Raw genomic sequence first — 23,795 nt, 5'->3', positions numbered from 1 at the left:
ATGAGTTGGGAGAGGATGGGTGATGAGGGGTTGTGGGAGGTATGGAGGGGTAGACTGTGTGGAGAGGATGTGAGTCTGGGGGGGTTGGGGGAAAGAGGGCTTGGTGGGGGGACTGAGCGAAATGGGAGGGGGAACTGGTGGGCGGATCGCTTGCGAAGGGGATTGTGAGTGGGGGAGTGTGGTGCAGATCAATGGGAGCGGGGAAGTGGGGAAAGAGGGGGCTGGAGACAACCTATGCAGTGTGTCAGAGGACGTAGAAAGATCAGGCAAGGGGGAGGTGGGTTGGGGGTGTGGGGCCTGTGGGGAGAGAGGAAGTTGAGTGTCTGGGAGGATATTTACAGTGTTGGAAATATGGAAGGCCAAGGACCGGAAATGGAGTTCGAAGGTATTGAGATGTGGAACGGCCGCTTGAATGAGGATGTTCCCCGTTTTAAAAATGGAGATGTTGATTTCCCCGTAAAAGGTTGGTGAGGGAGTGGTGGAATAGAAAATGTAATTAGTTTTAATAGGGGCGGTAAGACTGTAATAGTTGTCAACTATAAGTGTTTCAGTATTACTAATAAGGAGATTGTGTTTGAGTTTTTTCCTTGCATTTTTGGAAAGTTCCGGAGGGTAAGGGATGAACCAAGAGTTTGGACTGTGTTTAGATAGAGAAAGGTCCTGGGCGGGGGAGGGGATAATGAGAGGAGGCATATTGGCAAAGGTGGGGGGAAAAAATCGGAGGGAGAAGTGAGTCGTGCCGGTAGGGCAGAGGGTCGAAGCTGGGGGGGCGTGATGTGGAAAGGGAGGGGTCGTAGGACGCAGTGGAAAGAATGGGAAGGGGAGGGATAGGCCGTGAAGAAGAAATGGAATGTGGTCACAGGATAATGAGTGAGAGAGGGGCCAGAGTCAGGAGAAAATAAGTCTAGTAAGTGGGTACGACGGAAGAGGTAGTCAGACGGCGATCAAAGTTAGTGGGATAGGCATAAGGGATTATTTGTTTGTTAAAATCTTCATACAGTTTTATATGGCCTGCCTTGGACAGTCCAAGTGAGAGGATAGGGGATAAAAAGGTATAAAGATAAAGAGGGGGGGTGGGTAAATAGGTGAGGAGCTATTAAAATAGCAATATGAGGCCACGGACAATAGTACAGTGTAAAACACCAGTCATAAAACATAGACAATCAAAGCTGTCACAATAAGATCACTATAAAGTTGTCAATAGGTGGTCATGGGCAGTTAAAACAAAATAGAAGTGGCAGTGATAAAATATATAAAAACATATGTCATAGTGTAAAACACCATTCATAAAACAAACAATCAAAGCTGTCAAAATAAGATCACTATAAAGTTGTCAATAGGAGGTCATGGGCAGTTAACACAAAAAAGAAGTGGCAGTGATAAAAATATATAACAAGCATTTACAATGCAACGGTCTCGCCTTTGCAAAAGTTAGAGCTATTGGCATTGTAAATGACAATATTTTTATTTATGTTGGTTTTGAAAACAGATAACTAAATGGCATTGTCATTTACAATGCCAATAGCTTAATCTCTCGCAAATGCGAGACCTATTGCATTTGCACCCACACACACACACACACACAGAGCAACACACAGACCCACATGCACACACAGAGCCACACACACACAGACAGAGCCACACACACAGACAGAACCACACGCACACAGACAGAACCCCACACACACACAGACAGAACCCCATACACAGACAGAACCCCACACACAGACAGAACCACACACACGCAGACAGAACCACACACACGCAGAAAGAACCACACACACACACAGACAGAACCACACACACACACACACAGACAGAACCACACACACACACACAGCCACACACACACACACACAGAGCCAGGCTGTGTCACATCAGATTAGGGGCCAGCGTCCTCGAGTGAATCAACTCTGAGAGACAGCTGGGGACCCCAGCCTACACTCCACTGGGCTCCCCAAAAGGACAGTGCCCACCTTGTGATAACAGAGCACAGCACCCCAAACCAGGCCCGACTCGACCCTATCAGAACCCACATCACCAAACTGGGCTTAATTTGTATATAAAAAAAAAATACAGTTGCCCAAAATGTTTGTTAGGAGGCTGCAACTAATTCCCTCCCAGTTCGCAATGCCCGCTTCCTTCTAAAGGTAATTTCCCACTTCTCCCCACTGGCACCACTCACTTCTGTATAGAGAATGTCAAAGCCAGATTGCAGCCAGCAGGCAAAACCAGCAGGCCAGCTTCCCACACAGTGTGAGTGTGTGTGTGTGTGTGTGTGTGTGTGTGTGGGGGGGGGGCGGGTGGCGCAGGGGGCTGCTAGGGAGAGTTAGACAAATGTTTCCATGGCACTTCCCATATTTTAAAAGTTGTGCAACTCCTTCACAAAGTTTCCCATAGAAAAGTAATTACAATAGGCACACCTGACAATAACTCTGTATGCTCTGCAAAGAGGCCAAGGATTGAAATTGCACTATTGAGAATCTTTATGGCACGGTGACTTTCGCTAAAAGAGACTCGCACTGCCTTCCTTCATCCTAAACTACAGAGCTCTCAGGCATGCTATCATTACCACTCAGCCACCTCTGGAACTCACTCCGAAACCTAAAGGCTGCTTAGTTTGCAGTATGTGCTATACAAGATTCATATGTTAAACGAAAAACAAAACTGCAGAAACACATCATCTGGGAAAAGAAATCACTCTCAGGAAATAGGAGTCCACATACCATGCATCTTGCAGTAAAGCGTGAAAGCATCACCGACTTGAATGAACATAAGGGTTGTTTCACATATTGTTGAGAAAGAAATCATTTTCTTTCCTTTGAAACACAAGGGCTTTAAAGAAAGGCCCACTCTCAAAGTTTGTTTTTAATTTAAAAACTGTTGGTGCTAACCACCACCATCCCCCATAAAGCTGTCTCACACACTTTCATACTCACATATTCTCTCTCTCTCTCTTTGTCACTCACTCCTCTGTCTCTTTATCCCTGATTGCAATGACAGGCAGCCCAATACGTTTGAATTAATAAGGCAGCACAAGTTTCTCACTATTTACAAAATACTAGTGTGCAGTCAAAAAGCATTGTTTAGCATCAAAAGAGTCGTCCTCCCCTACAATAGGAGCCAATGAGCAGGGTGAGGTGGGTACTGATAGGGTGAGGTGAGCTCTGCTGTTACGATCTCTGGTGGTGTGAGATAGCTGTAGTGAGTACAAACTAACCACAGGCAATAAGGCGCACCACATCACCTTCTGCAGAACTGACCACTCTCGCCACACAAAGCCACAAAACCACTTTACTAGAGCGCACCGCATAATTACAAAGCTCCCTTTTCCACCCCAAACCCCACTGCACAAAAACCTACTGCATGCAACTCACCAGAGATCACAAGTGTTAATCACCATATGAAAGCTCACTTCACTCAGCAAGAGATCACAACAGCAGAGCCCACATACGAAAGCCTGTCTCAGACCGCCAGAGATCACAATAGCACAGCCGATCTCTGCAGAGCCCCTACCTCACCCCACTACTGATCACCAATACGGAGCCCGCCTCACCAGAGGCCCCATCCCAATGTCAGATCCCACCTCAGATCACATGAGCCTACCAGGCTAGAGGCGACCTCATCACCACAGCGCCCACTTCACCAGAGCCCCATCAGTACATAGCCAATCTTGGGTCCCAAAAAATCATAGAACAGACCCTGTATTGTGCTCTTTGTTTTCCTTGAAGAAAAATCGCAAAAACATATTTTGTATAGAGGTGGTATTTTCTTCCTCACCCCTACAGTAGCAACCACAGTTGAAAAAACTGCAGCAATTTCAAAATCGATTACCTTTAACAACATCGTGAGAACACTTCATTAAGTGGTGTCTGTTCTTCGGCGGCCATCTTCTATTGGGAAGCTACCGTGTTCATTGCATCCCGAGCCTAAAGAAACTGCTATTTCTCATAGGGCAGACTTTTACTCTATGAAAGACTGAGTAATAATGTTATTGTTCAGTCTTTCTAAGCAGCAAACTTTCTATACAGTTGCATTTAAATATATGCCTGCTTCAACAAAACTGACAGAAAGACCTGCAATTTTACTGAATACAGAGTAACCCATTTTTTTATGGCCGCCACGCCGCGTATTGGGCCTCTGTCAGAGTGGTCCTCTGTTTATGCCCATGGTCAATGCCCCGTAGGAGTTACCGGGCGATGACGCTCTATTCGCTACTCCCTTCTCTATCCCCGGACCTGGCTCCGGTGACGCTGGACAACAAAGATGGCGGCAGGAAACAGCAACTATTGGGAAGGTGAGGTGGCAGCATCGGGAAAGGGGTCAGACGTTAGACAGACGAGGGTTATTGAAGGGCGTGTGCAATGCAAGTCCACGAAGAAACTGGAAATTAACATGCAGGGGTGAGGTCGGAAAACGTGAGAAAATGACGGAAGATATCAGGGACCCAGTGCAACTACTAACTGAACGAAATAACACCAGTGGCTCTAAATACAAACAAGTCAGGTCCCGGGCCGGCAGCCAATCATAGCGCGGCCCGGGAATGACGTCACGGAGGTGTCCCGGGCCGGCAGCCAATCAGAGCGCGGCCCGGGGAATGACGTCACGGGAGTGTCCCGGGACACACGGCAACAAGGGGCGGGACTTAAAAAAAGACAGAGAAACGCCCCCGAATCGCATTCCGACGGGGAAAGAGTGATTGACAGCCACACTCTTCCAATGGCTAGCCTCCATTTATGGAGCTAGCCAATGGAAGACAGAGGCGGAACAAAGCCCCATACTGTAGCATCATAAGATTTCGCCTGGGCGGAGCACTGCTTCGCAGTGCTACGGCCCAGGCGAAACCTAAAAACAAATAGGGGCAAGGAAGGAGAGCCAGCTAGATGTTCTTGACATCTCCTTCAAGACCTGCACTGTACCCAAAAAATGGAAGCAAGCAATTGTTCTCCCGCTCCAAATAAAAGCTAACCTTAGCTGGCACAGGTTGGATAACCTGAGACCCATTTCCCTTCTTCCCTATATGGCCAAGGTGGCAGAAAAGGTGGTCAACTCTCAAATTATGACCTTTGTGGATGAATCCAATCTTCTCCACCCTACGCAGTTTGGATTCCGCCCTCGCCATTCCACAGAGTCTGCGCTGCTTTTGGCCACCGAGACTATCAGGCAAGGAGCTGATGAGGGTCAAATTATGGCACTCATCTTGCTTGACCTTAGTGCCGCCTTTGACACTGTAGCACATTCCATCTTGCTACAGTGTCTCAATAAGGGAGGAATCAAAGGGAGAGCACTTAGATGGCTACAATCTTTTTTGATGGAAAGAGGCTTCCGGGTCAGACAGGGTGAATGCTACTCCAAGCAATTCCATCTCGATCAAGGAGTTCCCTAGGCTCTGCTCTTAGCCCCACCCTGTTTAACCTGTATGCATCTCCCGTAGCCACTATTGTGGAGAAATACGATATCCAACTCGTATCCTATGCTGACGACACGCAGCTGGCTATCTCCCTATCACGGGCGCCCGGCACAGCAGTCGCCAACTTCAGTGCCTGCATGCAGGAGCTAGCCTCCTGGATGTCCAACAACTGCCTGAAGTTGAACGGCTCCAAGACTGAGGTGCTCGTGGTAGGGAGCGGCCCGTCTGTGTGGTCCTCAGCATGGTGGCCAAACTGCTTGGGCCCTACACCTGTACCAGATCAACAGGCCAAAAATCTGGGGGTTCTATTTGACTCCGAGCTATCGTTTACGCCACAGATCAACCGGGTTGTGGGAACGTGTTTCGGAGTACTCAAGACCCTACGTAGGGTCCTTGATATGCTCCCGGTTGGAGATAGACAGACCCTCGTGCATGCCAGGGTAACTTCGAGACTGGATTATGCTAATCTCCTGTACCTGGGTAGTACGGTCAGCAGTATGAACCGTCTCCAGGTGCTGCAGAATGCGGCGGCCAGGTTGGTGCTCAGGCTCCCGAGACGTACCTCTTCCAAAGCAGCCTTAAAATCTCTCCACTGGCTACCGGTCTGTGAAAGGATCAAATATAAAGCCCTCTGCGTTTGCCATCGGTCTCATTACACCCTACAGACCAGAGCGGTTGCTTAGATCCTCCGACACTGGCCTGGTCACTGTCCCCAAAATCCGCAGAGCCCGCATGGATGGAAGATCGTTCCGTTTTCTCGCAGCCAAGAATTGGAACTTGCTGCCGACTGAACTACGCCTGGAACCCTCTGAGTCCAAATTTTGCAGAGCCCTCAAAACTCACTTGTTCCGCCTAGCACTGCCCTAGTTCCTTTTCCCTCACTCTTCCTCCCTTACTAAGCAATTCAGCGCAGGGACACGCCGGTGAGCGTAACTAAGCACTTTACAAAATTCCAAAATAAATAAATAAAACTGGTCAGATAAGAGAAAAAAAACAGTGAGGGACGAAGTTCAGGATAAGACCACATGGTGGCGCACCCGGTTTAAGGAAGGAATGAATCAAGAGTGGTGCAGTGAAAGTTCGGAGGAGATAGTCATCGGATAGGGGTGTTGTTGACGTGCAAGTCTTCAGACCCTAATTCAACGCCATTTTGCAGGGCCTTCTGATGGTGTTGTTGACGCTAGAGTCTTCAGACCCTAATTCAACGCCATTTTGCAGGGCTTTCTGGTGGTGGGCAAGTTTAGACCAAAAGCATCCCTTAGGTCGGTAACAGTAACAGTGCTGCAAGACGTCATCACTTACTGTCAGTGCAGAAATGGTCTTCCGGTTCTGGATCGGCCAGTGATTCACAGCCCCTGCATAGTTAGCACATGGGCCTAGACTTTAAGAGGAAGAGAGACAAGCTGCGCCTCCATCCTGGGGGTCGAGGGGAGCAGGGAACACGGCACTGCAGCTCCACGCCGCTGAGCGGAGAAGCCGTTTCCTCGCTAACTAGCTGGCCATCCTCACGAGCCTGCAACGGGGCCAGAGAGCTCAGCCGAGGCATCTCTACACATATTTCAGGCCCTCATCCTCAGCGGGGACGATGCGACTAACGGGGCGCTCCCGCCACAACAGCTGGCAGAGTTAATCTATGCACCAAGTGACCGTAGCAGGCACGATGGACGGAAACCTCAGGGGCGGCACCAGGACCTGAGCACCTCAGCCGCGATGCCAGGGGGCAGCCGGGTGAAATCAGCCCAATGCACCACGAGGCCCAGAGGCACGGCCCTGCGTTGCGGGCCCCAGTGCTCACACAGATGTGCTCAAGGATCCCTTGACGCCAGACCCCATCAGCCCTCCAGGGCCGCGACCCCAGAGTCGAAAGCAGCCGAATCACCAGAGCAGCGCCTCGGATCACCCACAGACACGGCGCTCGAGCGGGAGCAGATCAATGATACCTCATTTGCACCTCGCCCAGGTCCGCTGTATGCAGCGACGGACTCGCTCCTCGTTCTTCGTTCCGATCGTCCGGTCCGCCGCAGTCCCTGGCCACCTATGCAGCGACGGTCTCGCTCCTCACTCCGGTCGTCAGTCGTCCAGTGCAACGATCCGGTCAGCAGCAGTCCAGGGCAGTGTCGCAACGGCAGGAGCTTCAGGTAAGCCAGATGCCACCTTTAACTTTATCCTCGCAGGGATTCAGATGTTGGGATTATGTTCCAGGCAGGTTCTTGGTCAGTTACCGGTGGGCGGGCAGGCTGGATGGGGTGGTATACAATGGGATATTCACCCGATAGTGATCCCTTGCCACGGAGCTTCGTTACAGAGCTCCAACACCAGCGGCCATCTTGGCCATCTGCCCATTTTAGATGCATGTGCTGCTGTACAGCAGCCGTATGGATCGAGTCAGGTATTTTGATTAGAAGAGGTTCTAATTTCTTGGCTACTCCTCTAGAGTCTTGGTTGCGATGGTCAAGAGATTAACCGAACCGAAGAATCAATTGCCTACACCAATGAATTTTCAGCAATTTGGTAATATTCTATTGTTTTATGAACCTTTATTTTACTGCCTAAATCAACACTGCAGGGAAGCCTACCGTGACAAGTGTCAAGATGGTCACTCTCAATAGGAGTACTGTGTTGAGAGCCAGCTTCCTGGTCTTCTCCTTTGCCCGTAGCCCTCTGGAGTCATCACAGTTTAACAGCTTTGGGAATGTCTGGTGCCTACATCAACCAAATGAATGAAGGCCTGAGGTGGTTGACAAACCAGTTCTGAGGCCAACCACACTACTCATTGAGGCCAACTGACATGCATCAGAACCTATACGGTGCGTTGGAAAACTTCTCAGACTTCAGCTGGCCTCTGAGTAAGAGAAGGAGAGTCAGCGTAAGGACGCTAGAGGATTGCTGGGTCAGCACTGGCTGGCAGAACAGTCAAGAGGTTGGGGTATAACAGGGGCCATGACATGTCACTGGCTCACAGAGAGCTTTGGACAGGCCACTGAACCAACAGGGTGATAGCTACCCAGCAGTCGGACGCCTGCTCTAAGGGAGAATGTTACACGGCTTGCCGCTGGGCAGTGGGCCTGCTCCTCGCAGACATCCTCCCTGAAGCAGTAAGTCTGAGATCCTCTGTTGCACCTGAGGTCTACTGAGATGTTAGAATGAGAGGCTCCTCTGTGCTGAGGAATTCGAAAACTCTTGACCTGAACCCCAGAGTTCATACAACTTGCCAGACTTGGCAACAGTCAGAAGATGGGATAGAAGGACTGCTTTGAGCCACAAAAATCATAGCTGAAAAGAAGCAGAGAGGTGGTTTCCTCCCTGCTTGTTGATAATGCGGCCCTATCATGGAGCTAGAAATTGCTGTTAAAAAACTACAACTGCCCTACATAGCAGAAGAAACAATGAGCATTAAGTCAACTTTGAAGGAGTTGAAAAGGAAATTGAAGGAACTACAGAGCACAGTCTTAACTGGAGCAAAGAGCAATGGGTGATGAAACCAAGGTGTAGGTCCTGAAGGATGATGTAAAGGAACTGTATACAGGGTTTGACTGAGGCAAAATCCTTTCCGGCTAATGCTGTGGGTGCCATGGTCTCCTTAAAGGAAAAGATTGGGGTTCTTAGATAGCCTGAGAAGAGACTCAAAGATTAGGGTCTTGAAGGTTTCAGCTGAGGCTCCTACAGAGACCCTTGGGAATGAGCACCAGAGAGTATTTGGTGAACTGTTGGGTTAGCAGCAAATAGAAAACAGGGATATTGTCGGGAAACATTTTGGCCCACCCATTGCCATAGTGAACTGATCCAAAAGTGGTTCTGGTGCCAACTTGATGGCTGTTAAATCAATGTAGCTAATGCATGTGAATTTGAGAGTGGCAGTATGACAAAGTGGTGCAATGGGTGGCTGAGTGTGAGTGGAGGGAGAAGCTAATAGGTGACCTATTTCTGTGAAAACCTCCTTTGGTTTCTCTGCTCCCCTGTTCCCTACATTCTACGTCAGGACACTTGAGTTGATAGTCAAGTTTTTTTCATCTTGTACTTGCCCATCTCTAATAGATGATTAAGTTTGTGACTTAAGATAAATTCAAATAGGATCAGGAGGTAAGATCCGAGGCAGCTATATTGGTACTTTGGATTCATGGAATTTCCAGTAAAGAGATTTAAACCTAAATCAACACTGCAATTATGAACCTGAATTGTATTTGTCTTATAAAAGGATTTTGTTTTAGAAGTAAATTGGTGAATAATTCAATCAAAATATTGAAATATAGCATAAGGATTTATGAAATAAAACATGTCAGAATACCAGTACGGTAAAAGAAAGTTTATATATCAATATTTAGAAACTTTTGTAAAAAACTTTAGTGCCTCTTATAATAGAACCATGCTGTCTTCAAGCTTTGCTAAAAAACAGCATTCTCAAGTTTTAAAACAGATTATTGATTCTGAATGCTCAGCACTTCAGAAGCTGCTACACTTGCACAAATGAGATCGGTCCCGAAAGTGATGAAAAAGAAGAACAGTGGTACAACAACAGAACTATTGAAAATAAAGTTGTGATGGCGAGTTCTACTCACCAGAATAATCCACAGCTGTCCAAACCAAGGCGTTATTCGATGAAGCCAAGGGCTGGATATCCATTGACGTGGAGAGAACATGGTTTGCACACACTTTGAAAATCTGATCTCTTCTCATCAAAACACGGTAGAATTTCTTTTCTGGATGAAAGAGGATCTTGATTTCTCCTTCACCACGCTCCTTCCACTGAGTGACATCTCTGTCCCATCTGTACAGCTTTGCTCGCTCTTTAAATAAAACCTCTTCATCTTCTTCTCCAGATTTAACTTCCACCTACAAAATCATAGGACAATAAACAATGGCATTACATGCAGACATTACAGTACCTTGTTGCCCCCTTAAAAACTAGATGGAATCATACAATAAGTCTGCGATGAGACAGACATCACAAAGGCAGTGCAATAACTAGGATAAATAAAGTCATCCCAAAAGTATATTTTTCGGTATGAACTTACAATGAAGAACTCAATAACAATAGGTAGGCTTACAATAGGTTAAGACATGAGTTATGCTACGTACTTGTACTTTTTCACTACATGGCAAATCTGTGATTTATCAAAATCACTCACCAGTGATCTTTACTACACAAACAAAAACCTGGAAACATGCTACCACCTCCTATGTAGCAATATGATAGGCAGGGAACTGGCTCGCACCTCAGTATAATGTTGGGGCACACAGGGAACACTATGTATATTAAAGGAGAGATATACACACACTGTCACAGAGTGCTTCAGGGAAGTGGCTCATTCTCTTCATTCATGCATTCAACATTTGTAGATGCACCGTTGCATCATATTACTGTTAGATCGTGCTCCTAGCTGCAAAGGGTAAGGTATGCAGGACTTTTATGAGATCAAGAAAATGGTCAAATACAATTTGGGCTAAAACAGAACAATCAACACCTAATGAGGCTAATAACCTTTATGGTTTCAAACTGGAAACAAAATTCCATTCCATGTCATTATGAGAGTCTATGTATGAGGAGTTATGACCTGCCAGTATCATCAAAAACCACATGTGCTTTAGCGGTCTGGCAGACAGAACCTAACACCAAAGTAAATGTTACATTAATCGCAGCTAGGAAAAGAGGATTCTCAAAGACACATGATTAAGAAATATCCAAAATCTTTTAACTCTTGGTGCCCTCTGGAACTCTAGGTTGCACGCCAAGAATAATGGGAGCAAGTGGAATGGGAAGCCTGCGGAAAGGGTGAACTGTCTAGCCCACATTATACACTGAGGCTGTCTAGTTTGCTACATTTTCTCTGTTACAGATGCCTTTCACCCTTTGTGGTCAAGCAGCTAAGCCAAGCCCAGAACTGGAGATCGGGGAATGCAAGCATTTGGGAAACAACGCAACTGAGCCCACAGTGCAATTTCAGAATTAAAGGCTTAGCTGTTTTCTGTGTCTTTGAAGTGTGCAGGCTTTCTTCATCCCAGGAAAACAAAACACCGGAGGATTAGCAAGCTTCCCACCAAGTATCTCCTTAGTGATTTTATGCACGTCCTGAAAAGTGCAGTGAATTAAGCTCTTGTATTGTGGATAAGGAATTAAACTGAACTCTGTCTCATACAAACACATACAACAACAAACTCAAATCCCAGTCGTCTTTACGTTAAACACCTCCAGCTCACTCCGTAGCCACAAAAGTCAAAGGCGGCAGCCCTGGTTTGAAAAGGGCCAATTAGAAATCTGGAGGCAATTCAGAGGATGCCTGTGTATGGTATGGGGTCCTGGAGGTGGACAGGGAAATTCCTTGCAGACATTAGGTAAACACAAAAAAATCATCTGCCACTCACACATCTTACTGGCACACTGTAGACAAAGAGAAAATAGAATTTCTCACATTGGCATTCAGCACATATGGCACATATAACCTGTTGTCCCAGTAGAGTAACCGACATAGTATGCAAACATCTGGGCACTATTACATGAAGAGTTATTAGTATACTGAGAAACTATACAGGCTCAGGCTGAAGGCCATGAGAGCAGCACCTCCTCTGTAAAAAGAGCAACTCGCGCAAAAAAAAAGAAGGAAAAAAAACGTAGTCATGGTGGAATGATTGATGTTTTCTCATCGGATAAGTAGAGCAGGAACAATAAGAAATATCAAGCATGAACACAGTTCTAATTGTGCAAAAAATTGTCCATATGTTTGAAAGCAGAACTCACTGGTGGTAAAATACGTTACACAAATATTTACTTTGCTTGACTAGTCAAGAAAGCAGTGTCCAGCCATTAGAACGTGCATGCTTGGTTTTATGCTGAAAAAGCCAGCATAAACAAGTGTTACCTTTATAGATTAGAGATTTCATGGGTACCTTGCCTTCTTCCGAATAATTTTCAGATACTAAGATTTTAAACTACTAATTAGCAAGCAGTATAGAGGAGTGGACTGCAGTCATAGTGCTGACTGTGTATGCCATGAAACACCATAACTGTGTTGCAACAAAAGAGCAATTCCAGTTTCTGAAATATTTCAAGACACTTCACATCCTTGTCAGAGTCACAAACCACAGGGAAGGGGCAGCAGTTTTCATTTAAAATTACAATCTGAAGCTTTAATAATGTTTCCTTTTTCAGCCACACCCAACAGTGTTAACACAGAAAATAGAAAAATGTCTCTTTATGCACAATGGTGAGGAGATAGTAGATTTGATGTTATATTCATGCATAAGACAGATCAAAGATTGCAAAAGGAATCATTTAACATGTTAAACTGTTTGTTAAAGATTTTGTTCAACCAAAGATGTAGGGATAGAAATACTGAACAGTAGATGTCTTATGCTCTTAGTTACCATCTTTTCCCGGTATTGATAATCTTGGCATGGTTGACTAGATTTGAGATCTGAATATTTTGTAAGTTTCTTCTTGTGGATGGTTCAACATGTTCTTGCGTTTGCCACTTCTAGCCCCATAACATTTTAGGACAGCATACATGCCCACCACATCGAATGACCAAATATCCCTTTGCAGACTCCAGATACATGAAACAGCATTAGACCCTGTAGTCCTATCTGTTATGGAAAGATGTCGTCCATCCAATAGCGCTCAGGTTAAATACAGAAAACAAATGCTCACAAGACAAATTTTCTCATCTGCCCTTCACAATCTCTGCCAACATAGCACATATTACAATCAATAATGAACTTGAGTGTCTGTGCTATGTTTTGGCATTTTTAGATTTCTAACATGCACAGTAGTACAGTAGCCACTTTCTTGGGACAGAATGCTTTAAAATCGATAGACAATCCAGTTATGGAACATGAGCATTTCACGGCTGTGTCCAAATAACGGAAAATAACAGGGCTGGCTGGAAATACAGCACAGCCTGGCTAGTTTGTAGTAGAGAACCCACAGTGGGAAACATAGGTCTTTTGCAAAACACTTGGTCTTTTACGCATCAAACTCTTAATATGCAAACATGACAACGACAACACTTGCATAGCATTATCTTGGACAAACACTTTCTTAGGCACTGGGGCGCCTACAAACTGCAGCCGTCAAGGAAGAGCTATGACGAAAAAAGGCGCAGAATCAGAATGGATGTGAGGACAAGGTTTCCTGTTGAAGATGCTTACATAGAGAGTTCCATCTAAGAATATCCAAGGCGGCCAGGTGTGTGTCTCATTAAGCCTTTGCTGGGTGGTTTTAATTATTTTTTCAGAAGTGGGCTAACAAAGTCAGTCATGTAAGGGAATGTCAAAAAGTGAACACATATGAATACCAGACACAATCATTTGAAAATGTTACAATCTTCTACTATAAACCAGTGAAGATTTCACAGATACAGTCAGCTGTCTGAAATCCAACTAAATCTCACTCCTGCATTCTGTGCAAGATGAGAGTGCTGAAACATGACAAAGCCAGACACTTCAAAAAACTGAAAAAGACTTGAAAGGCGAGGGGGAGAGAGATAGAAGATGGTGGTTGCAGCAGAACTATTAGCGAATTTAACAGCATGAGAGTAATGATGAAAGGATACCAAAAAATAGGTTAGGCAAGGTGATGGTATATGGAAAGCAGGAGGATACTTTTCATGAGACTGCTGTGAAGTTTGTGGTTTAGGAAGAACTGGAGCCAATCAGAGCACTGAAACACCATGCCTTCTGCAAAACAGACGTCACGGAGAAATAGTATTGAGCAATAAATGGCAGACTACGGGTCTGAAATGCCACTGCATTAATCTGATTAATCAGGGAAGGCAGTAAAGATTATATCTATTGCAGAGACCACACATTCCAAGTTGAGTTCACCTGGCAATCCAAGTTATAGGGTGAATTTTCGAATAGTGTTCCAAGCACTTATAATTTTCAGAATTGATTCAGACAGTGCACTATGGGTTGACTTTTACAGATCCTTAATGACACCTAATAAAATAAAGCTACATCTTGGGCAATCCGGTCACAAAACAAGGTTTGCATTTAAGAGAATGCCTGTAGAAAAGATGAATTTTAAGATGTGCATGGAAACCAAGCAGTACATTTTGTGACAAAGCGAAGACACTAATTAGGGTGGGGAAAAAGCCCTCTACTTTATATCAATACAACATCAGTTTTGTCAGCTGAAAATGTCCGTAGCAAGCCATCAGCAACATATCCTATTTGAAATGCAGTTATTCACTGCTCTGACAGTAAAGCAGTGAAAACTAGTTTTGTTTTCAAATGCTCTAGCAGACTGCAATCCTCTGCGGCAACGGGTTTACAGAGATCTGATCGAGGCGGTGAAAAGGCAGAGGACTGTCCCCCATCCTGCAGGTCTTCAAAGGATGCTGGAAAGTAGGTGACACACTGCCTTTGCCCAAGAGTCTTTCTTTGAGTCAGTGCAGACCTGCGACTGACAGGGGATGTCTCTCCATGTTGTCAGTGTTATGTCCAGTTATAGATGACTCACCTGGAGTAACTGCTATTACACTGCAGATCGCCTTTGCTTACTTATTCCCATGCAGGAGACCACCTTTAATTTAGTGTAGGTCGTAATAGAGTTGCCTGCCTTGATATATCTATCTTGTTCCCTGCCATGATTGTTGTACTGTGTACAGAACTGGAGGGTTCACTTGGTGAGCGATGTCAATGTGTCCATGTTATGTTATGTTATTGACATTTATAACGCACACAGATACTCGAAGAGTGTCCATGCTGTTCCTATCCTCAAAAGTACAGACAAATATGCACAGGCACAAATCCAGACGGCTATCCTCTTTCTGCTTAATGCTCTAGATATTTTAGGATTGCACAAAAGCATATCAGACAGAAGATCCCATACTCAAACTATACACCAAAATGCACACCTTTCCAACAGCTCTGACAGTTTAAAAACACCAATATCACCTTCAGACTATCACTAATTACTGGCAAAGGGCAAGTTAGAGACCTAAAACATTGTTAAACAGTCTGTTAACACCTTCCATGCTGGTGACGGAACCACTCCGTCACCAGCCTCGGACGCGCTGTGCTGGTGACTCAGTGGTTCCGTCACGGCCCAGCCATCGCGCCACTGATTGCGGCCGCGTTCTATTGAGCGGGCGGGGCCGTGACAAAACCACTCCGTCACAAGCACAGAGCGCCCGAGGCTCGTGACAGAACGGTTCCGTCACGAGCATGGGAGCGCCACGCAGCCCCCCCTACCCCCTAGCGCTGCGGTGGAATTACCGCCGCAGCCAAGGGGTTAAAGCCTCTCGTCTTACTTCTGCAACACCAAAATCATGCATCCGATGCTCTATGAAAGCAGCATTGCAAAACTGCCATCCACCAGGACCAACTAAGATCCCTTGTCCGGGATAAAATGCAAAACTGCACAGCTTTATGAAAGGATCAGAATGGAACATCAAAAACAATCAAAGGATTGTCTCCAGTGTGAGGAAACATTGAGATGGCATTGAGGGCTGCCCTAGAAATCAGACAGCACAAAAAAGGTATATGAACGGCACATTCTGTTCTATAGAAATACCAATATCATGATACCAATTTGCCATGTTAAATATCTAGAGTTCTAATTAAATCTTTCTCACTGAAAGGCTCAATCTTCTTTTTCTGCAATTTGCCCGATAAAAACAAGCAGTAGGTTTACAGTCAATGCCACCACTGATCACGTGCCCTTTCATATCTTTTCTGAAAACAAACCTTTGTTGTGAACTGTATAAAATGCTATTCTCTATGGCTGTGGTAGCCAGGGATATTTAGGTCTTTTTAATGCCGATATATTAGTTATGCTAGGAAAATAGGTGTTCTTTATTCTGCTTTCCTTAAACATGTCATGCTAGTATGAAAAGACACCCACAAATAACTAACACAACACAAAAGCTCTACATAATGGAATATAAATTCAATCTAGTAACAAAGAGGTCTTAATACTGTATGGTGGACTGCCAGACTCATCATTGTATAGCTTGATCCATTCACAAACTAAACTGATTGACAGTCTCAACGCCACAAATCATACCTACCTGCCTGCAATCCTATCCCTAAACCATATCTCCTCCAATGAGATGGCTATTGCTAAGTCAATAAATGTCTCGTCTCACTGACCTAAGGTGGCCAAATAAAGGAACCAGTCTAGTACGCCTACCTTGTGGTACCAAAACATTGGTACAAAGTAATTCGGAAAAAGTTGCAAAAAACTACCACCATCTTACAAAACGTAAAGATCCTACACAGAAACCATATAGTCAATCTTTGTTGAGATGTCTGACATACCCTTGGTATCCACTTTCAAAAACCTGCCTAAATACTACTAACTGTGTCATGTTGAGGGAAGGGGACGGGGTGGTCTCATAACTTCCCACACTCCGCATTCACTAGCTGATGTCAGTTTGGTAGAATAATCAATATTTACCAGGCAATTTGGTTTTGAATAAATATCTTAAGGGACACCTACTCACTTTGTATTTGCCTGGTTATTGTTTTGAGTGTGTGTATATATATATATATATATATATATATATATATATATATATATATATATATATATATATATATATAATTCTTTTGTTTTATACTCCATTTAAGATTGTTCTTCGTTGCTTTATATTGTAAGTTTTGTCTTAAAGTGCAGCTCTCCAATTCAGGTAGAATAAAAGGTAACAAGGCAAATACAATATGCTGTATTCGTTAAATGGAGGTAACTACTAAGTAACAGAAATGTAATATACCATGGAGAAAATTAAATGTCTATGCCACCTAGCACCAGCATTCCATTATAGCTATTTGCAGTGTAAGTGATACATTTTGATGCCATATTTTCAAAGGCCCTGCTCAGAAAATTAATTGGCGTGACTGGATTGCTTAAAAATGACCACCATCATCTGTCCAAATGGTCTGTAAAACATATTGTGGAGTGTTCTTGGCTTCGTGAGACATGTAAAAGGGAGATCATACCACTGTTAAGGGTATATATTTTCCTTGAATGCACTCTAGAGAAAAGACCATATACTTAGTGATGAATTTAGTTACAACGGGGTATTCAGTTTCAAACACAATGTCTAATAGGGATGGGCAGGTGAACAAGTAGGGTCACCAACTAAATTAATAAGCCAGGTAATCTCATCTGTGGTTCCTTCGTATCATTTAAACTCCAAAACTCTTGAGCCAAATGCTATCCAAGTCACCTTGGTGCCTCAATGTCCTAATTTGCCTAACAGATTTAAACAGAAAGAAATTATTTGTAGTATAAAGCTTTAAGTGAAGGTTATGGTTCTGAAAGGTTGCACTACTGATAACCATGGGCTTTAGTCTTGCCCCCCGTATTGTCAAAGTTCACTGAGTGCTGTTTGAGCAAAAAACTGCTAATGCTTTAGCTATTAATTTATCAAAGTACAGGATGATGCAGTTAGTTTTTCCATTGAGGAAATTTATTCAGCTATTAGCTCTCTGCAGACTAGGAAAGCTCCAGGGCTAGACAGACTCCCAGGAGATTTGTTTAAAGCAGAGCCCACCATATGGGGACCACTGATACAGTTTTTAATGCTATTGTACGAGGGGGGGTATCCCCATGACCTGGAAAGGCACTGAAATAATCCCCATTTTTAGGTCTCGTGACCTATCAATGCGCATGCACATTGAGAGAAGCGAGACTATAGGGCTTTAAACAAAGCTTACCTAACTGTGGCGATTTGCTGCTGTGCCCGTGGCTTTTAGGTCAATGCGCAAGCGCATTGACCTAAAATGCACGTGCACATCACCAAATCGCCGTCTGTTCCCTCAGCCGCATTCCTCCCACACCTTTTGAAGTGAAGCTTAGCTTCACTTCAAAGGCCCCGGCTGCTTCACACCCTCATGCCGCTCTCCCCGCTCCGCCCCTCCCCTGCCCGCCGTGTGCATTTCTCCTCCCCCCCCTTCCCACAGCAATGCTCTCCGTCTTGTTTCCTTTCTTGTTTCTCTGGGAACTTTGCACTCCGATGACGCTGAATGGAGTGTGTTTACATGCTCAAGGCAGGCTGGGCTCACCGGTGGTCCTACACACAGCAGCAGCTGGCTTTTGTGTGTGCCTCTAGCAGTCTCTTTTCTTTGCCTATTGCTAACCTTACTTTCTTATCCAGAAAGCCAATCTTTTTGGTTGCAAACTGTTCTGTGCCACAAATAAGGTTACCAGCCGTTCATTTGTGCCGATCACCATCTCTCTTACTCCTGATATTTTCTACTACAGATAGTTATCGGGCATGGAGATTAGCCTATTTTTTTTACATATTGGCACACGAAAACTACAACTCCCAGAAGACACTCGTTTGTTAAATCAAAGCTCAGTTCTACAAACCTGGTGTTCAGTGCACATACATGCAAAACCTGGCAACTTTGTAGTATGCCACCAAAATCTCAGAGCCACGGCAATTCAAGCTCCGTGCATGCATGCAGACTGAGGAGGGTGCAGGGCCTGTACTTTGCTCCCACCTGCAGCCCGATCTTCTCACGTGCTGCTTAAACTCTGTCTTTTTCTGCAGTACAAGCAATGTGCCCACCACAGGCTGCGTCCAGTAGCAGAGGTCGTTACCAGTTAGCAAAGGACTTCCTGATCAGTGATTGTCAGCAAAGCCCAAAGCTATAATGCAGGGCCCTGGATGCTTTTTGAAATGGGATTTCTCCGTCGTCAAGATGCGCATTGTCTGCTTCAGCCACCTTACACCTGCTGCCAGGGTGGTGTACTGGAGCTCGAAGCCATCTCCTCTGCGTTCGGCCCCGTTCTGATTACCTCTGAGTCCTCCACATCACCTGTTCTTTCACTTTCGCTTTCTCGTTATATGCCCATATACATCTCCCATCACACTCACTCACCCTCACCCTCGCTCACCCTCACCCTCACCTTCACTCACCCTCACCCACCCTCACTCACCCTCAACCCCTCACTCACCCTCAACCTCACTCACCCTCATTCACCCTCTCCCTCACTCACCCTCATTCACCCTCACTCACCCTCAACCCCTCACTCACCCTCAACCCCTCACTCACCCTCACTCACCCTCACCCTCACCCTCACTCACCCTCACTCACCCTCACTCACCCTCCCTCACCCTCAACCCCTCACCCTCACTCAACCTCACCCTCACTCACCCTCAAACCCTCACTCACCCTCACCCTCCCTCACTCACCCTCAACCCCTCACTCACCCTCAACCCCTCACCCTCACTCACCCTCAACCCCTCACCCTCAACCTCACCCTCACCCTCACTCACCCTCACTCACCCTCAACCCCTCACTCACCCTCCCTCACCCTCACTCAACCCCTCACTCACCCTCACCCTCACTCACCCTCAACCCCTCACTCACCCTCAACCCCTCACTCACCCTCAACCCCTCACCCTCACTCACTCACCCTCACTCACCCTCAACCCCTCACCCTCACTCACCCTCACTCATCCTCACTCACCCTCACCCTCACCCACCCTCACCCACCCTCACCCAACCCCTCGCCCTCACTCACCCTCACCCTCCCTCACTCACCCTCAACCCCTCACCCTCACTCACCCTCACCCTCACTCACCCTCACTCACCCTCAACCCCTCACTCACCCTCAACCCCTCACCCTCACTCTCACCCTCAACCCCTCACTCACCCTCAACCCCTCACCCTCAACCCCTCACCCTCACTCACCCTCAACCCCTCACCCTCACTCACCCTCAACCCCTCACTCTCACTCACCCTCAACCCCTCACCCTCACCCTCAACCCCTCACTCACCCTCAACCCCTCACCCTCACTCACCCTCAACCCTCACTCACCCTCACAACACATATTGTGTTACAATAGGTGTCACATTTGCGAAAGATAAAACTATTGGCATTGTAAATAACAAAGCTATTAATTTCGCTATTTTCAAAACAAGCACATAAATAAAAAATGTGTCCTTTACAATACCAATAGCTCAAACTTTCCTAATGCGAGACCTATTGCATTGCTGTGCTTCTCTCCCCTGCTGCACTCTCCTGCTCTCTAGAGATCTGGCCTAACGACCAGAGCTGCCATCTAAGTCACGTAAATACAAAACATGTTGCATTCCAAATGCTATAGGTGTCACATTCGCGAAAGTTATAACTATTGGCATTGTAAATGACAAAGCCATCAATTTAGCAATTTTAAAAACCAACAAATAAATAAAATATGTCATTTACAAGACCAATAACTCCAACTTTTCTAATGCGAGACCTATTGCATTTCCAATGCTTGTTAAAAAGGGAGACACGGGGGATCCGGTGAATTACAGGCAAATCAGCCTCAGATGTTTCCCAGAAGGTTTGCAGCAAAATTATCTTGACACGTCTCCAAAGCTGGATAGAGAACGATATACTCTCCCATCTGCAGGCAGGATTTAGGGCGTCTACGAGTACCCTAGATCAGGTATTTAGATTTCTCCCGCTCATTTGGAAAGAAATGCTGATCAGGAGGGGCCATTTGTATGTCGTTTTTGTCGACCTTAAAATGGCATTCGACTCTATAGATCGCACTAAACTCTGGGCTGCCCTCAGGGACTTAGGACTCCCCAGTGGTTTACTTAAACTATTGGTTTGCCTACTTTAAGACAACTATGCCAAAGTTAGGTGGAACTCTGATGGCAGTCTTACCAATAACATTTCAGACTCTGAGGGGGTACTCCAGGGTTGTGTCCTCGCCCCCACCCTGTTCACTTTGTATATGAATGGGCTCATAAGCGATCTTTATGATTGCAGAGGCGACCCGCCTAAATTAGCAGATAATCCCGTACCCTCCTTGCTATTTGCAGATGACACGCTGCTCATATTGAAAACGCCAATGGACATCCAGAACGTCCTCACCAAGTTTGCAAGAGCATGTAAAAATAGGGGCCTAGAAATAAACTGCTCTAAAACGAAATTCATGGCTTTTAATCTCTATAAATCTACCAAGGGTAAAGTGAGGCTGGGCACAGAATTTTTAGAGCAGGTCAAGACTCCCAAATCAAGAAGAGTGTACTGACACTATAACATGTGGACTGTGCAATAGCGAAGAGGGTAAAATGTTCCGCTTTCCGTCCCATTTCTCCGACCCTAGAATTACATCGAGCAAAAGGGCTAGGTGCGACCGGGCGGAACTGGCGGGTCTGGAGTGCCTAAAACAACAAGAGGTCAGTGAGAATAAATTCTTAAGGGCGATCCTCAATCTTCCAATGAACACGCCCTTATTACCTCTATGCCTTGACCTTGGTCTCAAATCTATTAGCCATTTCGCTATTCTTAAGGTGCTTCTGTTTTGAGTAGGACTATGGACCAGTAGCACCCAGATTCCGGTTAAGGACGCCTTAATTATTAATTCTACAAAAACAATCAGGGAGTTTGGTTTGGTTTAATAAGGTTAAGGATTGTTTTTTCAGACTGGGCTTGGGATTCATGTGAGAGGACGCAAAGTCTATCACAAAGAAAATGGTACCCCAGCTAAAATAAGGTATTGGGAGTAAATTAATTCTTCTTGTACTGATGTCAGGGAACTCAGCACTTTAACCGCCAGCTTTTCGAATGTCGAGGGCTGTTTTAAGTTGGATCTGTAAATGGATGATGTTGAACAACCGCAGGCACATGCACTTTACATACAAGTTAGGTATGGGGTCCTCCAACTGAACATAATGAAAAGTAACAGGGCTAATGTCTCTGTAAGCTCTTAGTGGCCATCTTGTCATTCTACCCCAGAGACTCTAGAACATTTTATCTTTTTCTATCCTGCCTAACCAAATCTTAGGAAAACCGGGATTATTCCCGCCTGTCAACTGCTTTCTTTTTCTCGCCTCTTGGATACCTTACGTATATTTAGGTCTGACACTACAAGGTGGCTTGTATTCACAATTTCAAGATATTTGCTCCATGCCTGGTGGCTGAGATCTAAAGTGGTAAAATATTATCTTGTAATAGATTTTTGAATATGTAAGTAAGCCGGTTCTAGACTAGTTACTGGGACAGTGGGGTAATGACAGAGCTGAGCTACTTCAACTCTGATTTTAGGTAAAATAGAAATCTTTTAATCATCACATGTAACTACAAATGTTATAAACTTTTTACAATTGATGTATAGGCACTTGAAGTTGATGCTATTTTAAGATTTGTGTTTTTAACGACATTATAAATTATTGTCTGCCTTGTGATTTTATGTATGTATATGATAATGTTAATGATCGAATAAACATACATATACATGTATACATATATATATATATATATATAGCTATCTCAAGGTTTTTACGCAACAAGTTTCCGCAAAACAACGATGTAACACAAACAATTAGAATTACCAACAACTAAACCCCCCATTTAATCCCCTATGCTGTAAACCTGGACAATTATAAAACCATAGACTTACCACTGCCTCAGTCATTCTGGGTGAGAAAATTGCAATCCCAACCTTGCTATTAGATGTTTGTCAAGGGCTTTCTTTCAGTTGAAAAAGACATTGAAGCATTATGTTAATACAAAGGCATTTTTGCTGGTTAGTCACACTTTCTTTATCTTCAAGCTGAGCTTCAGAGGGATGGGGAGTGCTAGAACAAATGGACATCACACAGAAGTGAAGTGTCAGTGGTTCTAGATCACACGCCCATCACATAGGCAAGGATTCCCCGGTCTGATGACCTCATAGGAGCTGATACAAACATGCCTCCATGGCAACCAGTAAGTGAAAGAAACACTAAAGGCTGCCTTTTATAGCTTGAGAGACAGCAGCACATCCTAAAAAAATCACAATGGTAATTGTACTGGGGTCTGGGGTGTGAGCATGGCTCATCCAGACCTGAACAAAAATCTTAACCCCTTCGACGCTCATGACGAGCTGGGCTCGTCATGAGGTAGCCTCCTCGCACGCTCATGACGAGCCCAGCTCGTCATGAATAAAGGCATTTACAAATTCTCAGCGTGCGGGCGGAAATCATGCCGCACGCATGCGGTTAAAGATACCTGGGCAAGTCTTACTTTGAATATCAGATGATAATGCTCTTTATCATCAACTTAAATTGACAATTCACCCCAACTTAAAGTAACAACAAAATTCACGGATAATATGCTGTGGTATCTGAAGTGTGAAGGGACGTAGTTCATATGGACATTGAGTGTGGCTGCTAGTAACCTGCTGTCAGTATGGTATTGCTTGAATTTCCAAAGGTTCTTTTGATGATATGAGGGTAGGTCAAGCAGGGATGGTTACAGATGAGCTGGTTAAGAGGGAACAGTTTGTAGGATCCTTATAGGTCATATGCAATTAACTCCTCTTTACAGCTACTCAACAGGAAAAGTTCTGATATTCATGCAACATTACTTCATTGGGAACAAGGACCATTACGGGAAACAATTTCTTAAGGAAAGTAACAAACCACTTGCTAGAGTACCATTATGCCTTCAGGA

The 23,795-nt window shown here is 45.0% G+C and overlaps 1 protein-coding gene across 1 annotated transcript in view; it reads right to left on the bottom strand.

Annotated features, from left to right (window-relative positions):
* The window catches only part of LOC144773228 (E3 SUMO-protein ligase RanBP2-like), a 559,200-nt gene that overhangs the window by 15,236 nt on the left and 520,169 nt on the right, over positions 1–23,795 (bottom strand). Inside the window, exon 27 of the mRNA XM_078658126.1 lies at positions 9,967–10,240. Coding sequence (XP_078514252.1) covers positions 9,967–10,240 — 274 coding nt within the window. The remainder of the gene's footprint in view (positions 1–9,966; positions 10,241–23,795) is intronic.

Source organism: Lissotriton helveticus, chromosome 8, assembly GCF_964261635.1.
Source record: "Lissotriton helveticus chromosome 8, aLisHel1.1, whole genome shotgun sequence".
Taxonomy (NCBI): Eukaryota; Metazoa; Chordata; class Amphibia; order Caudata; family Salamandridae; genus Lissotriton; species Lissotriton helveticus.
Note: the sequence above shows the minus strand (reverse complement) of the source record. Positions and strands in the feature narration are given on the sequence as shown.